Source organism: Chiloscyllium plagiosum, unplaced genomic scaffold (assembly GCF_037043375.1).
Source record: "Chiloscyllium plagiosum isolate Xiang-an unplaced genomic scaffold, Cpla_swu_hap1 HiC_scaffold_7, whole genome shotgun sequence".
NCBI classification, from domain to species: domain Eukaryota; kingdom Metazoa; phylum Chordata; class Chondrichthyes; order Orectolobiformes; family Hemiscylliidae; genus Chiloscyllium; species Chiloscyllium plagiosum.
In genome coordinates this window covers 13,232,794-13,251,233 of record NW_028270145.1, presented here as the reverse complement: position 1 = coordinate 13,251,233, position 18,440 = coordinate 13,232,794, and the positions used below count along the sequence as shown (strand labels likewise).

Genomic DNA, 18,440 nt, shown 5'->3' with positions numbered 1-18,440 from the left:
AGTCGGTGTGGACTTGATGAGCTGAATGGCCTGCTTTCACGCTGTCGGGGTTCTAGATTCTGGCCTCCTGTGCACTTGTATCCTACAGCTGCTGGAGCATAGCTACAAAACAGCATAATATGATCAGTAACAATGCTTACTAATTTTGCTGCAATTAGATTACAAATGGTAATTCACATGAATCAATGCACAAAGATAAAGGCTTCTCAGCAACTTAAGAAGGATGGATGATTGCCATGTCAGTAAACTAATGGCTCTTTACTATCTCGTACCTTTCAGGTAAATTTTATCTTGTTTGTAAATATTGTTCGGGTTCTGGCTACCAAGCTTCGTGAAACAAATGCTGGGCGATATGATGCAAGAAAACAGTACAGGTAACTTCCTGTATCAACCCATTGTTAAATCTGGATGAACTTTGATTGATTTTGATATTGGAAGATGTTCAGTCAGTTGAGTCTGGGCCAATTTTAACCAACAGCAATCCAGTTAGCCTTGTTCCCGTGCTCTATTCCCATATCCCTGCAATATTTTCTCCTTCAAGTATTCACCTAATAACTTTTTGAAGCTGTGACTGAATTTATTTCCATTGCTGCAGTTGGCAGTGCATTTCAATCATAACCAGTCTTTGGTTAAATTGTCTCCTCACTTTGTTGCAGTCCTTTGCCAAACATCTTAAATCTCGTGTTGTAGCATCTTCAGTCATCGGAAACTGGGCTGAAATTTATCAGAAATTGGCTTCATGAACGATTTTTCTCCATGAGTTCTATTGTGTTTCCTCACGCTGTCCTCCACAGCTTGCCTCATTAGCTATGCATCCCATCTCTATGGTACCTGGCTCACGCTATCTTCATTTCAGTAATGGCAGAATTACTCACCATTGCTGAGGCCTTCCTGCTTAACGTCCTCCTTGACAGCTTATCATCTGTCATAGACAAGGTGCTGGAATCCATTGTTAAGGGTATTATTGGCATTTAGAAAATTGTATGTGATCAGGCTCAGACAACATGACATTGTGAAAGGCAAATCATCTTTCATTAGGTATTTTTTGACCTTTATTCAAGGTCCTTTATTCATGGTGAATAAAGGAGAACTAATAAATGTGGTGTACTTGGATTTCCAAAAGGCATTTGTGAAAGTGCCACATCAAAGGTTGCTGCGCAAGATAAGAACACAGGGTGAAAGGGGAAACATGCTAGCATGAATGAAACATTGATTAGTTAAACAGGAAGGATAGAGTAAGGTTAATGGGTCCTTTTTTGGGGATTGGTAAACTGTAGCTAATGCATTACCACAGGGATCAATGCTGGGTCTTATTTACAGTCTAAATAAATCATTTGAATGAGGGGTGTAAGTATTAGACAGCTAAATTTGCTGATGACACCAAGATGGATAGGAAATTAATTTGTATAGAGATTATGCAAAAGGGGTATAGGCAGGTTACACAGTAGGCAAAAACATTGGCAGATGAAGTACAATGTAGATAAATGTGGATTTGCCCAACTTGCTGAAAGGATAGAAAAACAGTGTACTGTTTAAATAGAGTGAGACTGCAGGACTCTATGATATAGAGGGATCTAATTATCCTGATACATGAATCACATGGAAAGTGATTAGGAATGTCAAATGGAGTGTTGTCATTTACTCTCAGAAAAATTAAATGTAAGGAGAAGGAAATGTTGCTTCTGTTATTCAGAGCTTAATATTCTGGAGTATTATATAGTTTTATCTTCTTATTTGAAAAAAAACTTAAGAAAATTTACAAGATTCATTTCAAGGATGAAGGACTTATTTCATGAAGAAAGGTTGTACAGACTGCATGTAGACCCAATATAGTTGGAAGAGTGAGAGGTGATCATATTGATACATAGAGGGAATGGTTAGAGTGGCTGTTGGGAAGATGTTTCCATTTGTATAGGAGATGAAAACTAGGGGAAATAGTTTAAGAGTATGATGTACCCTCTTTTAATACAAAGTTGAGGGGATTTTGCTTTTATCTCAAAGGATCATTAGAGTGTGGACACCTATTGACTGAAATGTATGAGATATGTGAATGAAAGAAAAGTTAGCTCTGTTTATCAAAATTATAGTTTGGAACTTTGTAGTGCGGTAAGAATGCATTCTCAACTTGCTGATATAAAGCCATCAGAGGAATCGTAATTGGAGGGCAGATTAGTTTAGATTGATTAAGGGGCAATATTGACTGAAATAGGGGAGCAGGTTGCACTTCTGCCCTCTTGAGAGAAGCGCATATGAAGCCAACATAGAAAGTGAGATAGGTGATCAATTTTTTAAGTAATGTTTTTATTAATAAATCCAGACAATATAAATGTTGTAGGTGCTGTGCTGTGAAAAACCTTCAGCTGATACTAATGTTGTGACGCCACGTGAAACCAGATTTGGAATCCTGAGATACAGTATTCTTTTTAAAGGACTGAATTAACGTCGGTTCGCTGGGTTCTGGGGCAAAAGTCAAAAAGAGTCAAAACTGGGTTTAGCGTCGTCTTGCAATAAAAAGAAATGAAAAGATCAGTGTTCATTATAAATAAATATAAGGATGATTGCACAGGAAGAAAGGAGTTTACTGTGGCTCATTTAGATAGGCCCAACCATGAATAAACTGACGTTTATTAAATTTCAAACAAAAACTCTTTTATTCATAAAAGTTCTTAAATGGGGAAGGTTAAGTTGTTTAATTGTATTTTAATTTGTTTTTACATTTATTTATTATTTAATGTATGGTACATGCACTTTTTTCTTCTTTCTTCATTGCATAAATCTGTGAACCTAAGCTCAATTTTATTCGCTTTCTTTCTATTTTGCTCTTTATTTTAAGTCCCTTCCTCGAGCAGATATTTTGTTGGTGTTCTTTAGCATTATTCTCTCTAATGGGATTATTGATTAATAACATATTAATAATTAGGAATTAATCATTTTTCAAAGTCCGCACCAAAACAACTCAAAATATTCTCTAATTTTAGGAATGTATTTAAAAGCACTTTTGGTGTTCCTGTGTTTTGTAGCATTTTCTGGACCCTAGGTTTCTCACACTTTGGGCTAGAATTTTCTGCAAAGCATGACAGCATTTCTTCTGTGCTCTCCATTATGAATGTGAAAATTGAACAACAATATCTGGTAATCAAGAGATGTGGATAGGGAATCACCAAAAACCAATAATCGATTCATACCTGTCTGCTGTTAACTTTACAAAAATGACTTCTCGCCTCCCCGAGATTTTCATGTAGATGTTCCGAAGCAGATTAATTACCTGGAATGCTCACTGGTAGGAAGAGTATATAGTTTTTTCAAGTGTGCTGATTTAAATGGGGGAAGACTTGGCCCCAATTTGTTCAGATTGGCAAACGCAGGAGAGTAGTTGGAGAGTTGAATTTGAATTGGCAGCACTGACTTCAAATCAGCCTTGTATACATCAGGTTACTCTGCATAAGACTAGTGGTCAATGGGTGCACACTCATGCTACCCCCTTGCTATTAGAAATAACTCTGCACATTTCTGACTATTTTCTGAGCCTTTTGCACCACATATTGATTTCAGGCAATACATGATCAATTTGACTTAACTGATCTCAAAATCCTAAAGGAATGGAAGCTTATCTTAAACCCAAGCTAAATCCAATGAAGCACAACAATTTGTGAAATCTTTCTCAGGCCTTGAGGAGTTGCATGCAATGATTTAATTGAGCAACCTTGCATTCCTGAAATCTGTGTGTGTGTGTGTGTGTGTGTATATAGAAAATGGTGTCAGAAATGTGTTCAGTCACTTCTGACAGGAAAGGGGAGGCTTGTGCATAGACCTGATGACCACTAGTCGCATACATAGCAAACTCTACCAAACCCCAGTATCTCATAGCATAATCCATTTAGTTACTTTGGTGAAGGTGGCTCACACCCACCTTCTCAAGTGCAATTAGCTATGGGCTATACACATTAGCCTTGCCATTGAAGCCCACATCCTTGTGGAGTTGAAAAACAAATAGAAAAGGAGGATGCCTGTCATGTCCGAGCAGTTTCTTTAAAAGAGCTTTCAAATTCTGTGAAAAAAATCACATGAACTCTGCTTTCCCTCCACAGAGGCTACCAGTCATGCTGGGTCTCTGGAGCAATTTCTGTTTTTGTTTCAGATTTCCAGTATCTGCAGTCGTTAATTTTGTCACAAAAAGTGAAGGCCTTGGTGTGTCAGCACTAGGATTAGCAAGGAGGTTTTTGGGTGAAACTTGGATTTGGGATGAGGAGTTTGATATGATAATGCTGAATGGAACAGAGAAAGGTGCTTTAAGGAGCACGATAAAGCAGAAGGTAAAACGAAATAGGTTGAGGTTGTATTTGGCAATAATAGCTATGCCACCATCTCAGTGCTTAAGGTGGGACCAATAGTTGATGTAACAGGCCATAACTGAACCTCTTTGAGGCAGAAGAAATCACCAGCTGTGACCATGCTATGACAATATAATGAGCCACTGTTAAACCGTGGACAGCAAAGACTTTTATTGACAAAGAAAACAAATATTCTAGCAAGATGTGGAGAAGGACAATGATTACAGTCCCACTACCAGGATCAGGGTGGCAACAGACTGATTTTCAAGTAATATTGCAATCATTTTATTAATGACAGCTATAATTTCTCTTTTTAAGAAAACTAGCCAAGTCCACCTTAGTGCTTGTGCTCGTGTTTGGAGTGCACTACATTGTATTTGTTGGTGTGCCACACACGTTCACTGGATTAGCATGGGAAATACGGATGCATTTTGAACTATTCTTCAACTCATTTCAGGTGAGGTTATTAATATCTTTTTAATAGACCAAACTAATAAGTGGTGAGTTATTGAGTTCCCGTCCCAGCTCAGTTAGATTATCAATCAGTAAAAGTACAGTAGCTGACCTCAGTGCATTTTTGTTGCTGAAGGAGATTTTTAAGATCTTGCATTTAACACAATAACTTTAATGGAGAAAAGTATCTAAGTGTTTGCAGAGATTTAAAACAAAAATTAGTAATCAGATTTGATTGGACATACCAGTATAAATCATGGGATTAGGTTACACTTATTCCAAATCAAGCAATGTAAATTTACGATATTCAGTGTAGTCACAAAACTGGAGCAGAGCGCAGAATGTTTTTCCCTAATTTCCACATCTTCAATTTGTCATTGTAAATACATATGAATGAGTAACTGACCAATACTTACTGCACGATAAAATAAAGCTATCGTTTCACTTCAGATGTGAATAAGAATTAAATTGAATTCAAATTTGTGTTAATTCTAATACAAAGCATCTAAGTATATTATATACTGGAAAGCCTTCCTGCCATTTGTGTGTATAAATGTGAAAATACATTCAGACAATATTGTACTGATTTGCATTTCCAATTATAGCTCATAGGATCATGATTCTGAGGGCAAAAGAAATTTTTAGCAGTACTCATGAACTCATTTTTTCAAAAAGCTATACTTCTTTCAACACTATACATGTAGATTCCAGAAGTTGCTTGATGGCAGAGGAATAATGAATGTAAACCGCATGACCTTAAGATATAGAAGCAGAATTAGGCCATTCAGCCCATTGATTCTGCGCAACCATTCGATCTTGACTGATATTTTTCTCAACCCCATGCTCCTGGCTTCTCCTGTAACAGTCGACTCCTTTACTAATTGGTTTTGCCACTATTACTAACAAAAACCCAGATCTATAAAGTTATCACATGGATATTCCCATTAGTTGACCGGGAGAAAAATGACTAAGACAAAATAATAATGTCTTTTAACATTTTTGTTGATTGGAAAATTGCAGAAAGGAAAAACAGGATGTTTGACTGTCTGAATCATTTGTAGCTGGGGAGGAGGTAGTGGGTGAATGAGAATTGGAGGGATAGGAAGTAATGAAATTGAAAACTCCAGTGATATGTACAACCAGACTTATCAATTCAATCCAAATATCATGTCCACCATACCATTCCTCATCATCCTGTTTTGAAAATGGATCCTCAAAACTCTGGAACCCTACCTTTCACGGTTTACAAAGTTTTAAATTACACAACACCAGGTTATAGTCCAATAGGTTTATTTGGAAGCTCTAGCTTTCGGAGCGCTGCTCCTTCACCGGATAGTTGTGGGACAATGCACCGAAAGCTAGTGCTTCCAAATAAACCTGTTGGACTATAACCTATTGTTATGTAATTTTTAACTTTGTCCACCCCAGTCCAACACTGGCTCCTCCAAATCTTTCCTGGTTTAAGCAGACGAAGGAATTTCAGATGTACATTAATGAACTGATTTTCAATTGGAAGTGTATGATTTTCAGGATTGTGTTTTGAGATGGAACCCACTCCTTTTCCTGAAAGTGAAACAGATGTCAACCAAATCTAATCTTACCTTAGGGGTATCGCAGTAGGTCCAACCTCACTGTCCCGCAAGAAAAGTCAAAGAGATATTGAAATGCAACGGTTTAGTCTTTCCTGGCTTTGTAACTTCTTCGCTTGGGTGAGAAAGTCAGAGTAGATTAACAACTGGAGCCAGCAACTGAAAGAACAGTGCAGGACACCATTAGACAATAATAGATTTTAAGAGACTCTGGCACATCAGGCAGATAACCTCCTCATTTCCTCAAAAGAGCATTCTTTTTGAGCAAATAGTGTGCGTTTGCCATGTACGCTGCTGGCGCATCTGAAAATGATGCAGTACTATGCTATAGATGTACCCACTCCCAAGACATTCACATGCACTATTTCCTACTGCCACAAGCCTGCTGTTTCCTCCTCTGCACTGAGGTACTAACTCTAAGACAAGAAATGGCTGATTGGCCCTGTGCAGTGAATTGTGTAATTGATGAGATGTAAATATATTCAAATTGGACTGATGGTGAGAATTTGACCTTTGCATGTAAGGAGGGATGGAGTTTTTCTCAACAGGGAAAGTCTGGTGTTTGGATTCTTACCCTATTAAGTCACAATGCTCACCATTGTCCTAGCTTCCCTGGGGAGACAATATTATGTCCAAAGTCTTCCTGATGGGATAAAAATTGACTTAAGACAATACAGCTCAATCAGAAAAATTATTTACAGTAGGGATCAGGAAATTACACCTGACATTGATGAGGTGCTAACAGAGAGCAATGTGATCTTTCAGCAAATGTGGCCAAATGATAAAAATAGCCATCATACAGGAAGGGAGAAGATAAAATATTTTATTTTCATTATGTCATCTCAAAATGTTGTTTTTGTTCAACACACACTGATATTAAGAAATTTTTAAAAATATGCAACTTCCTCTGAAAGTATTAGTCATATATATTTTGATTGTGTTTACATTAGCAACAAATGTGTAATCTTCCAAATCTCAGATGTTGATATTTGATAAGTCATGCTGTATTCTGGGAATTTATTTCAGTATATCATTTTATATTTTAATGTATACATTTTGTTTTATTTAAATGGAGAGGGTATAATATATTTTAACATCTGGAATTTGATTATATTGTCTCCACTACTGCCCTCACAGTTGGGAAGGTGAAAATAAAATTAGTACTACAAAAGCTGCTTGCATTTGTACACAGTGGCTGTACTCAGACCCAACAAGAATTAAATGTATTGGTAGACAAAAGCTCTATACATGAATGGTGATTGTTGCTATCATGGAAAATGTCAGTGAAAATTATATATGCTGCTTTGAGACATGTAAAGTCATCATTTGTCACAGAAATGGGAGATATACAGTAAGTAGAAAGTACTGTTTCTGGACTGTACTACATTAGAGAAAAGACTGCAAGAAACATACCCAGTATTGTGTTCAGATTGCTTTATCTGGTCTGAATATATCAGTTAATAATCTAATTTTATGTTCAAATATGCTATTTGTTTCACTCAACATGGACAAATGACTTACTCTGTGTACTATTCTGTAGCAATCTTATAAATGTGCTCATGATTACAAACAGGGGAAATTTTCCCTTTATGTCCTGTACACCAAACAAAATTCATAATTTTGGAGCCTTGAGACATGCTCTGAACAGGCCATAGAGATTGAGGAACCTTTAGTTGGGATTTCCTAGGAATATGCTTGCAATCCACTGCTTCACATTCACCAGAAATGTGGCATTTGGAATTGGAGTAGATCAATTGCTCCTTGACCTTGTTATTCCATTCAATTAGATCAAGCCTTATTGGATGCCATTTCTTGTGTCTATTTTTCCAAAAATTAATTCATTCAGAAAATTTGTGAATATTATACAAACATTTCAACTTGAGGATTTACAAGCAAATTTCACAAGTAGAATTGTAGCAGTCTTCATATTTGGGAAATATATCCCAAATCAGATATGCACTGGATACCCTTGTCTAAAAGCAGGTAGAGAACGACAATTGTCCTAGCTTTCATAGTACCTTAGGGGGACAGAATTCTGAATTTCCACTGGAGTGAGAAACAATTCCTGATTTTGCTCCTGAATGTACTACTTCTAATTTTCGGGTTTATTTCTCCCTATCCACATTAATGCAAATGATTAGGGTTTATTCCTTAAGGAAATAATGCTTGAGCAGGAGGATCTAATAAGAAAAAAGCCTTAGTTGAAGCCTTTTTTGCAGAGCATTCCAGAATTGATAGTCTGCTACTTCAATTGTCAAATAAGAAAGTACACCAGTTTAAATTTATCTGTTTTCTCGATGTTCTCATGCAGAAATTCCTGCAATTCTCGTTTGATAGAAATTTTCAATCAGTAGAAAGACAAAAAGTACCATAGGGCGTAGCATTTTATTGTCTTGCGAAAATATAAAACTATCATAATACCAAAGCAATGGCTGTGCATAGTTCAAATTTCCATAAATCTTGTTTTAAAATTGGATTTTTAAATTACTTTGCTGTTTTAATTTCTGATTGCCTTATCCATGTCACATATTTTATGTCTTTCCAAATATATCTGTTCCTTTCAGGGATTCTTTGTTGCGATTATCTACTGTTTCTGCAATGGAGAGGTAAGCCATTCTTCTACTTTGAAAAACTACCAACCAAGATTGAATTGCTCATATATTTTACAGCAGAAGTTCTTAGTTTCCCCACACCTACGCTTACAATGGAACCATCAAAGGTTCAACTTGCCTGACAATGTGCTTGAGCTTCACAAAACAGTCAGAAGAATAAGACCATCTCGTTCTAGCTTTTATCATTTGAAGTGACATTCCAGGGGATATTTGGCATAAATAGAACAGAAAGTTAGGAAGTTGCAACACAATGCCTGAAGTTACAGAGAGGCATATTTAAGGACTGGAATATTTGAAAATTGCTGTGTGCAAAAATCCAGGAAATGGGTTTCATGAACTGCAGAGACGAGAGTAGAGAGTGAGAATGGAAGCTTAGGTGCACAACAAAGTTCAAGGCTGGTCTAAAAGTAGTAAAGGTATTTAAGACAGGAGTTAAAATGAAATCAGCGAAGAGATTGCAACTCATGGTCGCTTGAAACCAAAGCTGCAGAAAGGCTGAAAGATATGCCCTATTAAATCTCAACAGCAGAAATTTTACTGCTAAAGTATTTCAAATGATCACAAAATGACTAAGGATCATTTGGCCTTCCATCTAGGAAGTGTCTTGCACCTTTCATTTAATCGTTTCCCAGGATTTCGGATTATTGCCTCACGTTCTATGCAAAAAGTATGTGGATCACTGTGCGAGGAACCATTCCAAAACTTACTTCTTATGTTTATAATCAGTTCCAACTATCGTGATTTGACCTGAAATATATCCTGTACTTAAAATGCTATATACATTTATAAGAATAAAATTATCCTTTTTCTGGAATTTAATGAGACACAAATAAACCTGAAGCTCGAAAGGGCAAAGGCTTTATCTACCGTAAAAGACAGCCTTAGTCAGCAGTAAAGGTACAAGACAACAGAAAACGATTTAAATAAACATATAAAATGCAAGAAAATCCCCGTAGATTCTGGTAAATTGAAATGATACAAAGAATATCAAAGCATGGCAGTAAGATAAGAGCTATAATAATGGAAAATGTAAAGAAATGCACAAGGGATATCAGAATCAATACCAAAGGTGACAATTATGTGAAGTCAAATAGGATGTTCAAGAGCAACATGATTCCCTTGGAAGCTGGCAACAGTGATATTAGTCCGAATCATATGATCTAAATCAGAAACCCTACTTCTGACACCGATCAGACAAAATATACTTACTTACCTCACTACAAATTCTCCATAGGCACTGCTTGTCTTCCTGAGTATTTCTAGTACTTCATTTTTATTTCAGATTTCCATAATTTGTCTCAGTAACACAAGTCTGTGGTTGTATTCAGTGGAGTTTTAAAAGTTAAGATGTGATTTGATTGAAGTTTTTGAGACATTAAAGAGTACAGATTAGGGTGCCTGGAAAATATCCCTCTCTGTTGCTTGGGAAATTTTAGCTGGAGGATTCTGCCATTTTATGAGTGAAGTTTAGAACCTCCCCTGAAATTGTAAAATACTATTGATACTGAAAGTATGAAATTAAGGCAAAATGCTTGAAAAACCCAGCAGGTCAGGCAGTACCAATGGAGAGAGAGGCACAGTTAATGTTTCACATCAAGAACCTTTTTGCAGTTATATGAAGTTAGGTCAGAGATCTACAATAAACTCATTAAATGGCAGAAGGGGCTAAATAGGTTAAGAGTTCCACTCCTGTTCCTATGTACATTTTATTATCTTACACAGCTGTTAAATTGCTGAGTTATTAATTTTAAGTCTATTTCTCAGGCAACTCCTTTCAATTCTGGAAGCGTACAATTTTCCTGTCTTTTTCTCCTAACTGAATCTGATAATCATGGAATGAGTCCAGTGGCTCTTCTCTGAATTGGTCACAATATTCATCTCCTTGGTGACTGAGTCCAATGTGTGGTCTACCCAGAGTATGGCACTGTTTCAGTGTGACTTCTGCAGAACTCTCTATTGTATGTATAAATTCAACATAATCTGTTTACTTCAATGATTGTGACTCCACCATGATTAGACACTTTGAATTTTGAAAGTATCTAAACCTCAAGATTTTTAAAAATATATTATTAGCTCATTCACTGCCAGTCATGAAGTCTTTACATTTTTCTTTTGTCTGCTGCTACATGTCATGCTCTGCCCATGTCTTTCTCACTTTGTAGGTGTTGAATAATGCAGTGCAACCCAATTCAAATGTCCTTCACAGGTTTGTATTCAAGGTGAATTTAATCAAAGAACAAAGAACAATGCATCACAGGAACAGGCCCTTCAGCCCACCAAGCCTGTGCCGATTCTTAATCCTTATTTGGACCCACTACTTATTCCCATATGCCGTTTCTATCCCTCTATTTGCCTCCCATTCATGTCTGTAAGATATGCCTTAAACATTGCTAATGTGCCTGCATCCACCACCTCTGCTGATAGTGCATTCCAGGCACCCACCACCCTCTATGTGATAAATTTTCCCTGCACTCCTCCCTTAAACTTTACTCCACACACCTTAAACCTGTGCCTTCTTGTAGTTGACCTTTCCACCCTAGGAAAAAAAGTTTCAGATTATCCACTCTATCCATGCCTCTCATAATTTTGTAGAAAGCCATCAGGTCACCCCTCAGCCTCTGCCTTTCCAGGGAAAACAATCCAAGTTCATCCACTCTCTTCTCATACTTAAAACCCTCCAGACCAGGCAACATCCTGGTAAACCTCTGCACCCCCTCCAAAGCATCCACATCCTTCTGGTAGTGTGACAACCAGAACTACACACAATATTCGAAATGTGGTCTCAATGAAGTTTTACACAGCTGTAACATAACTTGCCAATTTTTTATATTTTATGCCCCAGACGATGAAGGCAAGTTTTCTATCTTGACTGGCTTATTCACCAGTGTTACCACTTTCAGGGATCTGTGGACCTGTATGCCCAGATACCTCTGTATGTCAATGCGCCTAAAGGTTCTGCCATTTACTGTATAAATCGCATCTGAATTTAATCTCCCAAAACACATTACCTTGCATTTGTCCGGATTAAACTTCATTTATCATTTCTCTGCCGAAATCTGCAATCTATCTATATCTACTGTATCCTTCTCACTATCTGCAACTCCACCAATTTTTGTGTCATCTCCAAACTTACTAACCAGACCACCTATATTTTCCTCCAGATCATTTATAGATTTTACAAACAACAAAGGTCCCTGCACTGATCCCTGTCGAACTAGGTACTGATCTCCTTTCTGAAAAGTACCCTTCCAGCACTACTCTTTGTTTTCTATCACCAAGCCAGTTCTGTATCCATCAAACCAGCATAGGCCAGATCCCATGAGACTCTAACTTTTGTACCAGCCTGCCATGAGGTACCTTATCGACTGCCTTACTAAAGTCCATTTAGACAATATCCACTGCCCTTTCCTCATCAATCATTCTTGTCAACTCCTCAAACAATTCAGCCAAGTTGATGACATATGTCCTTCCTCACACAAACCTAGGGATAGGTGCCACCTAGGTTTGCTGCCTAGGTTTGCTGCCTAGGTTTGCTGGACTAACAAGTCCATTCTCTTCCAAATATGAATAAATCCTGTCTATCAGTGCCTTCTCCAACAGCTTCCCCACCACTGATGTCAGGCTAACCAGCCTATGGCTGCCTGGATTATCTCTGTTTCCCTTCTTAAACAGAGGAATAAAATTGGTATTCTCCAGTCCTCTGGAACTTTGCCCGAGGGCAAAGAGGATACAAAGGTATCTGCTAAGGCCCCAGCTATTTCTTGCCTTGCCTCCCACACTATCCAGGGATAGATCCTATCTGGCCTGGTGTCTTGTCTACCTTAATGACTTTAAGACATCCAATTCTTCCTCCTTCGTTATGTTGACCTGCCTGCAAATTTTCAGACACCTTTCTCTAATCTCAACATTCCTCATGTCCCTTTCTTTGGTGGATATCAGCATAAAGTATTCATTAAGGATCTCACCCATTTCCTCTAGCTCCACACACAACCTCCCTGCTTTACCCTTGAGTGGGCCTAATCTTTGAAGAGAAAGTGAGGACTGCAGATGCTGGAGATCAGAGCTGAAAATGTGCTGCTGGAAAAGCGTAGCAGACCAGGCAGCATCCAAGAACAGGAGAATCGACGTTTCGGGCATAAGCCCTTCTTCAGGAATCCTGAAGAAGGGCTTATGCCCGAAACGTTGATTCTCCTGTTCCTTGGATGCTGTCTGGCCTGCTGCGCTTTTCCAGCAACACATTTTCAGCTCTGGGCCTAATCTTTCCCTAGCTACTCTTTTTCTCTGAACATACGTACAAAATGTCTTGGGATTCTCCTTAACATTGCTGGCCAAGGACATTTCATGGGTCCTTTTAACCCTCTTAACTTCCCATTTGAGATCCTTCCTACTTTCTCTATATTCTTCAAGGATTTAATCTGTTTTTAGTTGCCCAGGCATTAGGTATGCTTTTGTTTTGATTGTGTTGATAATTTCCCCTGTTATCCAAGGCTCCCGAGTCCTGCCATTCCTGATTTTCATTTTCACAGGAACATACCTGTCCTGCATGCTAATCAACTGGTCTTTAAAAGATTCCCACATGTCAGATATGGATTTGCCTCAAATAGCTGCTCCCAATCCACATTCTCCAATTCTCACCTAATTTGGTTATAATTGGCCTTCCCTCAAGTTAACACCTTCATCAGAAGTCCTCTCTCATCGTTATTCATAAGTAACAAAAAATGTATGGAATTACGATTGCCATTCAGAAAATGCTCCCCCACTGAAACTTTGATCACTTGGCCGGGCTCATTTATCAATATAAGGTCCAGTATGGCCCCCTCTCTCATTGAACTATCCTCATGCTGTTTCAAAAACTCCTCCTGGACACACCTAACAAATTGTTCCCCATCCAAACCCACAGCACTAAGGGAGTCCTAGTCTGTGTGCGTGTGTGTGTGTAGGGGGGGGATTAACGTCAGCCACCACAAAAATCCTGTTATTTTCACATCTTTTCAGAATCTGACTACGTGGTTCTTCCTCTATCTCCCGCTTGCAGATGGAAGGTTTGTAGTACAATCCCAGCATTGTGAATGCACCCTTCCTATTCCTGTGCTCTGCCCATAATGCTTCACTGCACGATCTCTCTAGGGTGTCATCCCTCAGCACTACTGTGATATGCTCCTAACCACTAATGCAGATCTCCACCTCTTTTGCTTCCAAAATTAATTAAGTTTCTGAACCCAGATCCTGGATATAAATTGAAATCAGTACAAGTACAAATAACTTGTGTAATGATTCTGTGATGCATTCATCTCAATGTTACCACATAGCTGCATTATAAAATCAACATTCTTACAACTGTATCCAGATTATTGAAAGCTTTTTGTGCCTTTTATAGAGATTTTGAAGTTTTTCCAAATTACTATGATTGAAGGCTCCCATGTGCAATTAAAAAGTAGGAATTGATTTGGTTTTAATATTATTGAATATTATCTATTTAACTAAAGGTTCAAACTGAAATCAAAAAGACATGGACAAGGTGGCACCTTTCACTAGACTGGAATGGGAAGGCGAGCTGTGGGACTTACCGATATGCCTCAGCATTAACCAACCTGACCAACAGTACCGCCAGTCAGGCACAGGTCAATGCACGCACATCATTATTAACTCGAAAATTTCTTAAGAATGAGGTTAAACAGGAAAACAGCCATCTGATTCTACCTGGGTATGTAAGAAGCAACTCTGATCCAGAGAGCTTACAGCCGTCTATTCCTGAAGAACTCAATGAAAATGAGGAAAACCTTGATGATGTAATTTATCTTAAAGAATCATCAAAGGCTGTTCTTGAGGCAAACATTGAACATGAAGAAGCAGTTTAAAAGGACAATAAGGCTATAATGAAGTGAACATTTGCTCCATTGAAATTCTTGTACAAGAAATCTGTGTTCTTTGTGATGAAACAAAAGACTCGGATCCCAGGAACTTTGCATTCTAGCACTGCCACACTGTTCATTTATTTTCATTTACCTATGAAAGCTCTGCGGTCAATTAAGAATGTCAATACATATTGATTACTGTACAGTTCAAATTGTGTCTAATTAATATCTTGCCATACTGTATCTGACATGAACTGGGCTGCTTCTGATTTGTGTGGGAGACCAAAGTTAGATTTCAAGTTCCAGCCCTTTCCCCTGTATTTTGTAAAATAAAAACACAGATCCAAAGGCAATGAGTTTGGATCCTGCTGGAAATACAAATGCAGCTTCTTCATGAGAGCATTCTCTGGTTGAGAAAGAGATATTTTCATCTGAGAATTCCTAAGAAGTGAATGTTAGAAAATAACGTCAGCATGCAGTCCTTTTTCTGTTGGTATCATCTGCCGGATGTGGCCAGAAGTTTCGCTGCATCTTTCCTGGGGGGTAACTCGAGGATTCATGGGGGTTGGTATGGGGTTTGCATTTGTTGCAACTTGGGGTTTGCAGCACCAATGGCTTGATTTGCTAATTTAAAGGCAGACTCTGCCAGAAGCTAAGGCTGCTTGACAGGCCACCTAATGCAGCTAAACATCTCTCTATTCATCCCCATCTCATCTGTGACCTTAGATGAGCTGGAAAATGAACCATCTTTGACCCCTGGGCTGATTGCAATTTGTTTCTGCTCACATGACCCACCAGATGTTGATCCCTAAGTCTATTTAGATGCTCGGTGCAGGTAGTTGAAGTAGAGCAAGTGTCTGTTTTAACTTGCCCCATTTTAAATCATTCCACTTTGCGATGGGGTCAGATTTTGCTGGAACTGTCAAGAATTTCACTCCAGTGATGGTCTAATGCAGGATCACATGACTAGATTTTCACCTTTCGGAGTGGCCTCTCCCACATTTGCACATCGATCCTCCTTCCCCTCACTGATCCGTCCTCTCTCCCCTGCTGATGCTTGCTCTGTCTCACTGCTTCCTCTCCTCCCTTCTATCCTCCAACCAACCGACCCACCCTCTTACCAGCCATCCCATCTGACAGTCTCTTTCACCACCAACACACACAGCCTCACTCCCTGATCATTCAAACCCCCCTTAACATCAGCTGCTACTGATGTTCTCTCTAGCCACCTTTTCCAGCCAGCAATTTACCTCCACCCCGCAGCCCTGCAAAACTCTAAACTGGTATCGGTCTGAAGATGCTCTTCCTGCCCCTCGCTGCTCATCTCCCAAGCTAACACTCTCAGCGAAGTTTCAGGAGAGGGAAGAGCTGAGAATGGACCTGGAGGGTTGTGGGTGCAAAGTGGGCTGCAATTGCTGTTTCTTTTTTGCTGAGCACAATCAGGAATGAATGCAAGGGTCAGTGTGTGAGACAGATAGAAAACATATAGAACAAATTGGTATATTTCCTTTTATATTTTTAATTTTTAAAAACAAAAATCATCTTCAAGGAATTCAGCCCATGTGAAATATTTCAACTTACAGGCTATACTATGCGTTTCTGATTAGAAAGATCCTACAGACCTCACTTTAGCTTGTAAATTAGTTATGATGGAAAAATTGGATTCACTTAAAGTCATTTCACTTAAAGTTGCGCCTTTCAGGAAGACTATAATCTTTGGTAGGGACTTACCCAGTCTGAGCATCATTATCATGTGGCACAGGATCCCCATCTTCAGTTGCATTCTCGTATCCTCCGTGGGCTGCCACGGAAGGCAGTCCTTGAGTTTCTGAAAGCAGGAACTCAGAAGCGAGGTGAGATGGGGTGGAAAACAAGAGGTCTGAAGGTCACTCATCATGCCATCTAATGGGATATAAGGCTGCTTGGAGTTGAGACAAGTTACCAGACAGGAGAATGCTACCATCCTCCAAGTTGTCCGCGATGTCAGATTCCATCAGCCCCATCACAGTCAATCCCAAGAAGCGAAGAGCTCAGATGATATGGGCATCCTTGTATCCAACTGTGTTTCTTCCAAACTTGATCATTAAGAGACATTTGAAGGCAGAATGTCAGTGGTTGTGTGGTGCTGTGTTTGGGTGATGCCCCTGTCTTAGCTGAATACTCAGATATATACATAGAAATAGTGAGAGTGAGTTTTTAGAAGATTTGTAGCTCAAGTTGAGGTTCTGGATGTAGGTTTTCTCACTGAGCTGGAAGGTTAGTTTTTCAGACGTTTCGTCACCATACTAGGTAACATGAGGAAGGACACCACTTCAACTGGGAAAACACCTAGGACAAACCAAACGAAGACACATAGGAAAATTCTTAGCATGGCATTCCAACCAGAACTCTCTCAACAAATACACTGACTTGGATCCCATTTACCACCCTCTGAGAAAAAGAACAGGAAATGACATCACCATAGGAAATAATGTCACCACTGGAAATAATATTACCAACCCAAAGACATCCAAACACATAGATAGAAAGCAGACTACACCACCAGTGCTTCACCCGGAGGCTCACTGAAGATGTTACATAGTTTGGAGACAAAACATCTGAAAACGAACCTTCCAGCTCAGCAAGCAAACCTACATCGGGAGAAATAGTGAAAATTGGCTCTAGGGCTGGTAACCACCAGCAAAGCTTTGGAGTAGTCTAGAACTGCAAAAGTGTGGATGTTTGTATCAGCAGCTGATCTGTGTCAGACAATGTGATCAAGATAGAAGCAGAAAGTCATGTTAATGGTCCAGGTGTGTGGTTGGTACCTCATTGTATGGTCAAATATGACACAAATTTTGCAAACCAAAGTTTGGTTCAGCCGTAGACAGCTGCCATGGAAAAGGCTAAAAAATTAAGCTCATGGTGGGGACCAAGACAATGCCTTCACAATATTTAATTTCAGGAAATTTCTGCTCATCCACTTATCGAGCATCAGAATGAGAATTCACAGATAGTAGAGTAGTTGAGAGATAGGAGCAAGGCAAAGCTGTTGTGTGGTTACTTACATGCAAAAGCTGATACCATGTTATCAAATGTCATCACCAATAGGTACCTTGCAGATGAGAAACAGAAATGGGCTGAAGATCAATCATTGGCTGGAAGATTGAGAAGAAAAGCCATGCAGTTAATCCTCTGGTTAGAACTGGATAGATAGGAATGGAGCTAGGTGACAGCAGTACGATCCAGCTGGAAGACTTAAGGATGTGAAGGGATATCAGGACAAAAGGGTAACATAGTATTTGTTTTGTAGAAAAAAAACCCAGAAGTTTCTGGAAACGCTCAGCAGGTTTGGCAGCATCTGTGAAGAGAAACCAGTTAACGTTTTGGGTCCTGTGACCCTTCCTCAGAGAAGGTTGTAGTAATTGATCTGTCAGCAGGATGATCTGAGTTAGAATTGTGAAATGTGATCGAGGGAAGTTTAATAATTCAAACCCCAACAAGTGCACTGAGCAGGAAGGTATGTGAGAGAACAGGAGAGGACAGTTGGAACTGCTGCTTGTGAAAAGGCAACAAATGTTCTCAATGAGCCTCAGTAGTAAATGAATAACAGAGAAAAGA

At 38.9% G+C, this 18,440-nt stretch overlaps 1 protein-coding gene across 1 annotated transcript in view; it reads left to right on the top strand.

The window, feature by feature from the left end:
- pth2ra (parathyroid hormone 2 receptor a) overlaps nucleotides 1-15,203 on the top strand; it is a 98,467-nt gene extending 83,264 nt beyond the window's left edge. The window contains exons 10-13 of the mRNA XM_087988585.1: nucleotides 280-374; nucleotides 4,650-4,788; nucleotides 8,938-8,979; nucleotides 14,472-15,203. Of these exons, the coding sequence (XP_087844711.1) occupies nucleotides 280-374; nucleotides 4,650-4,788; nucleotides 8,938-8,979; nucleotides 14,472-14,843 (648 nt within the window). The 3' untranslated portion in view covers nucleotides 14,844-15,203. The remainder of the gene's footprint in view (nucleotides 1-279; nucleotides 375-4,649; nucleotides 4,789-8,937; nucleotides 8,980-14,471) is intronic.
- Nucleotides 15,204-18,440: the final 3,237 nt, after the last annotated feature.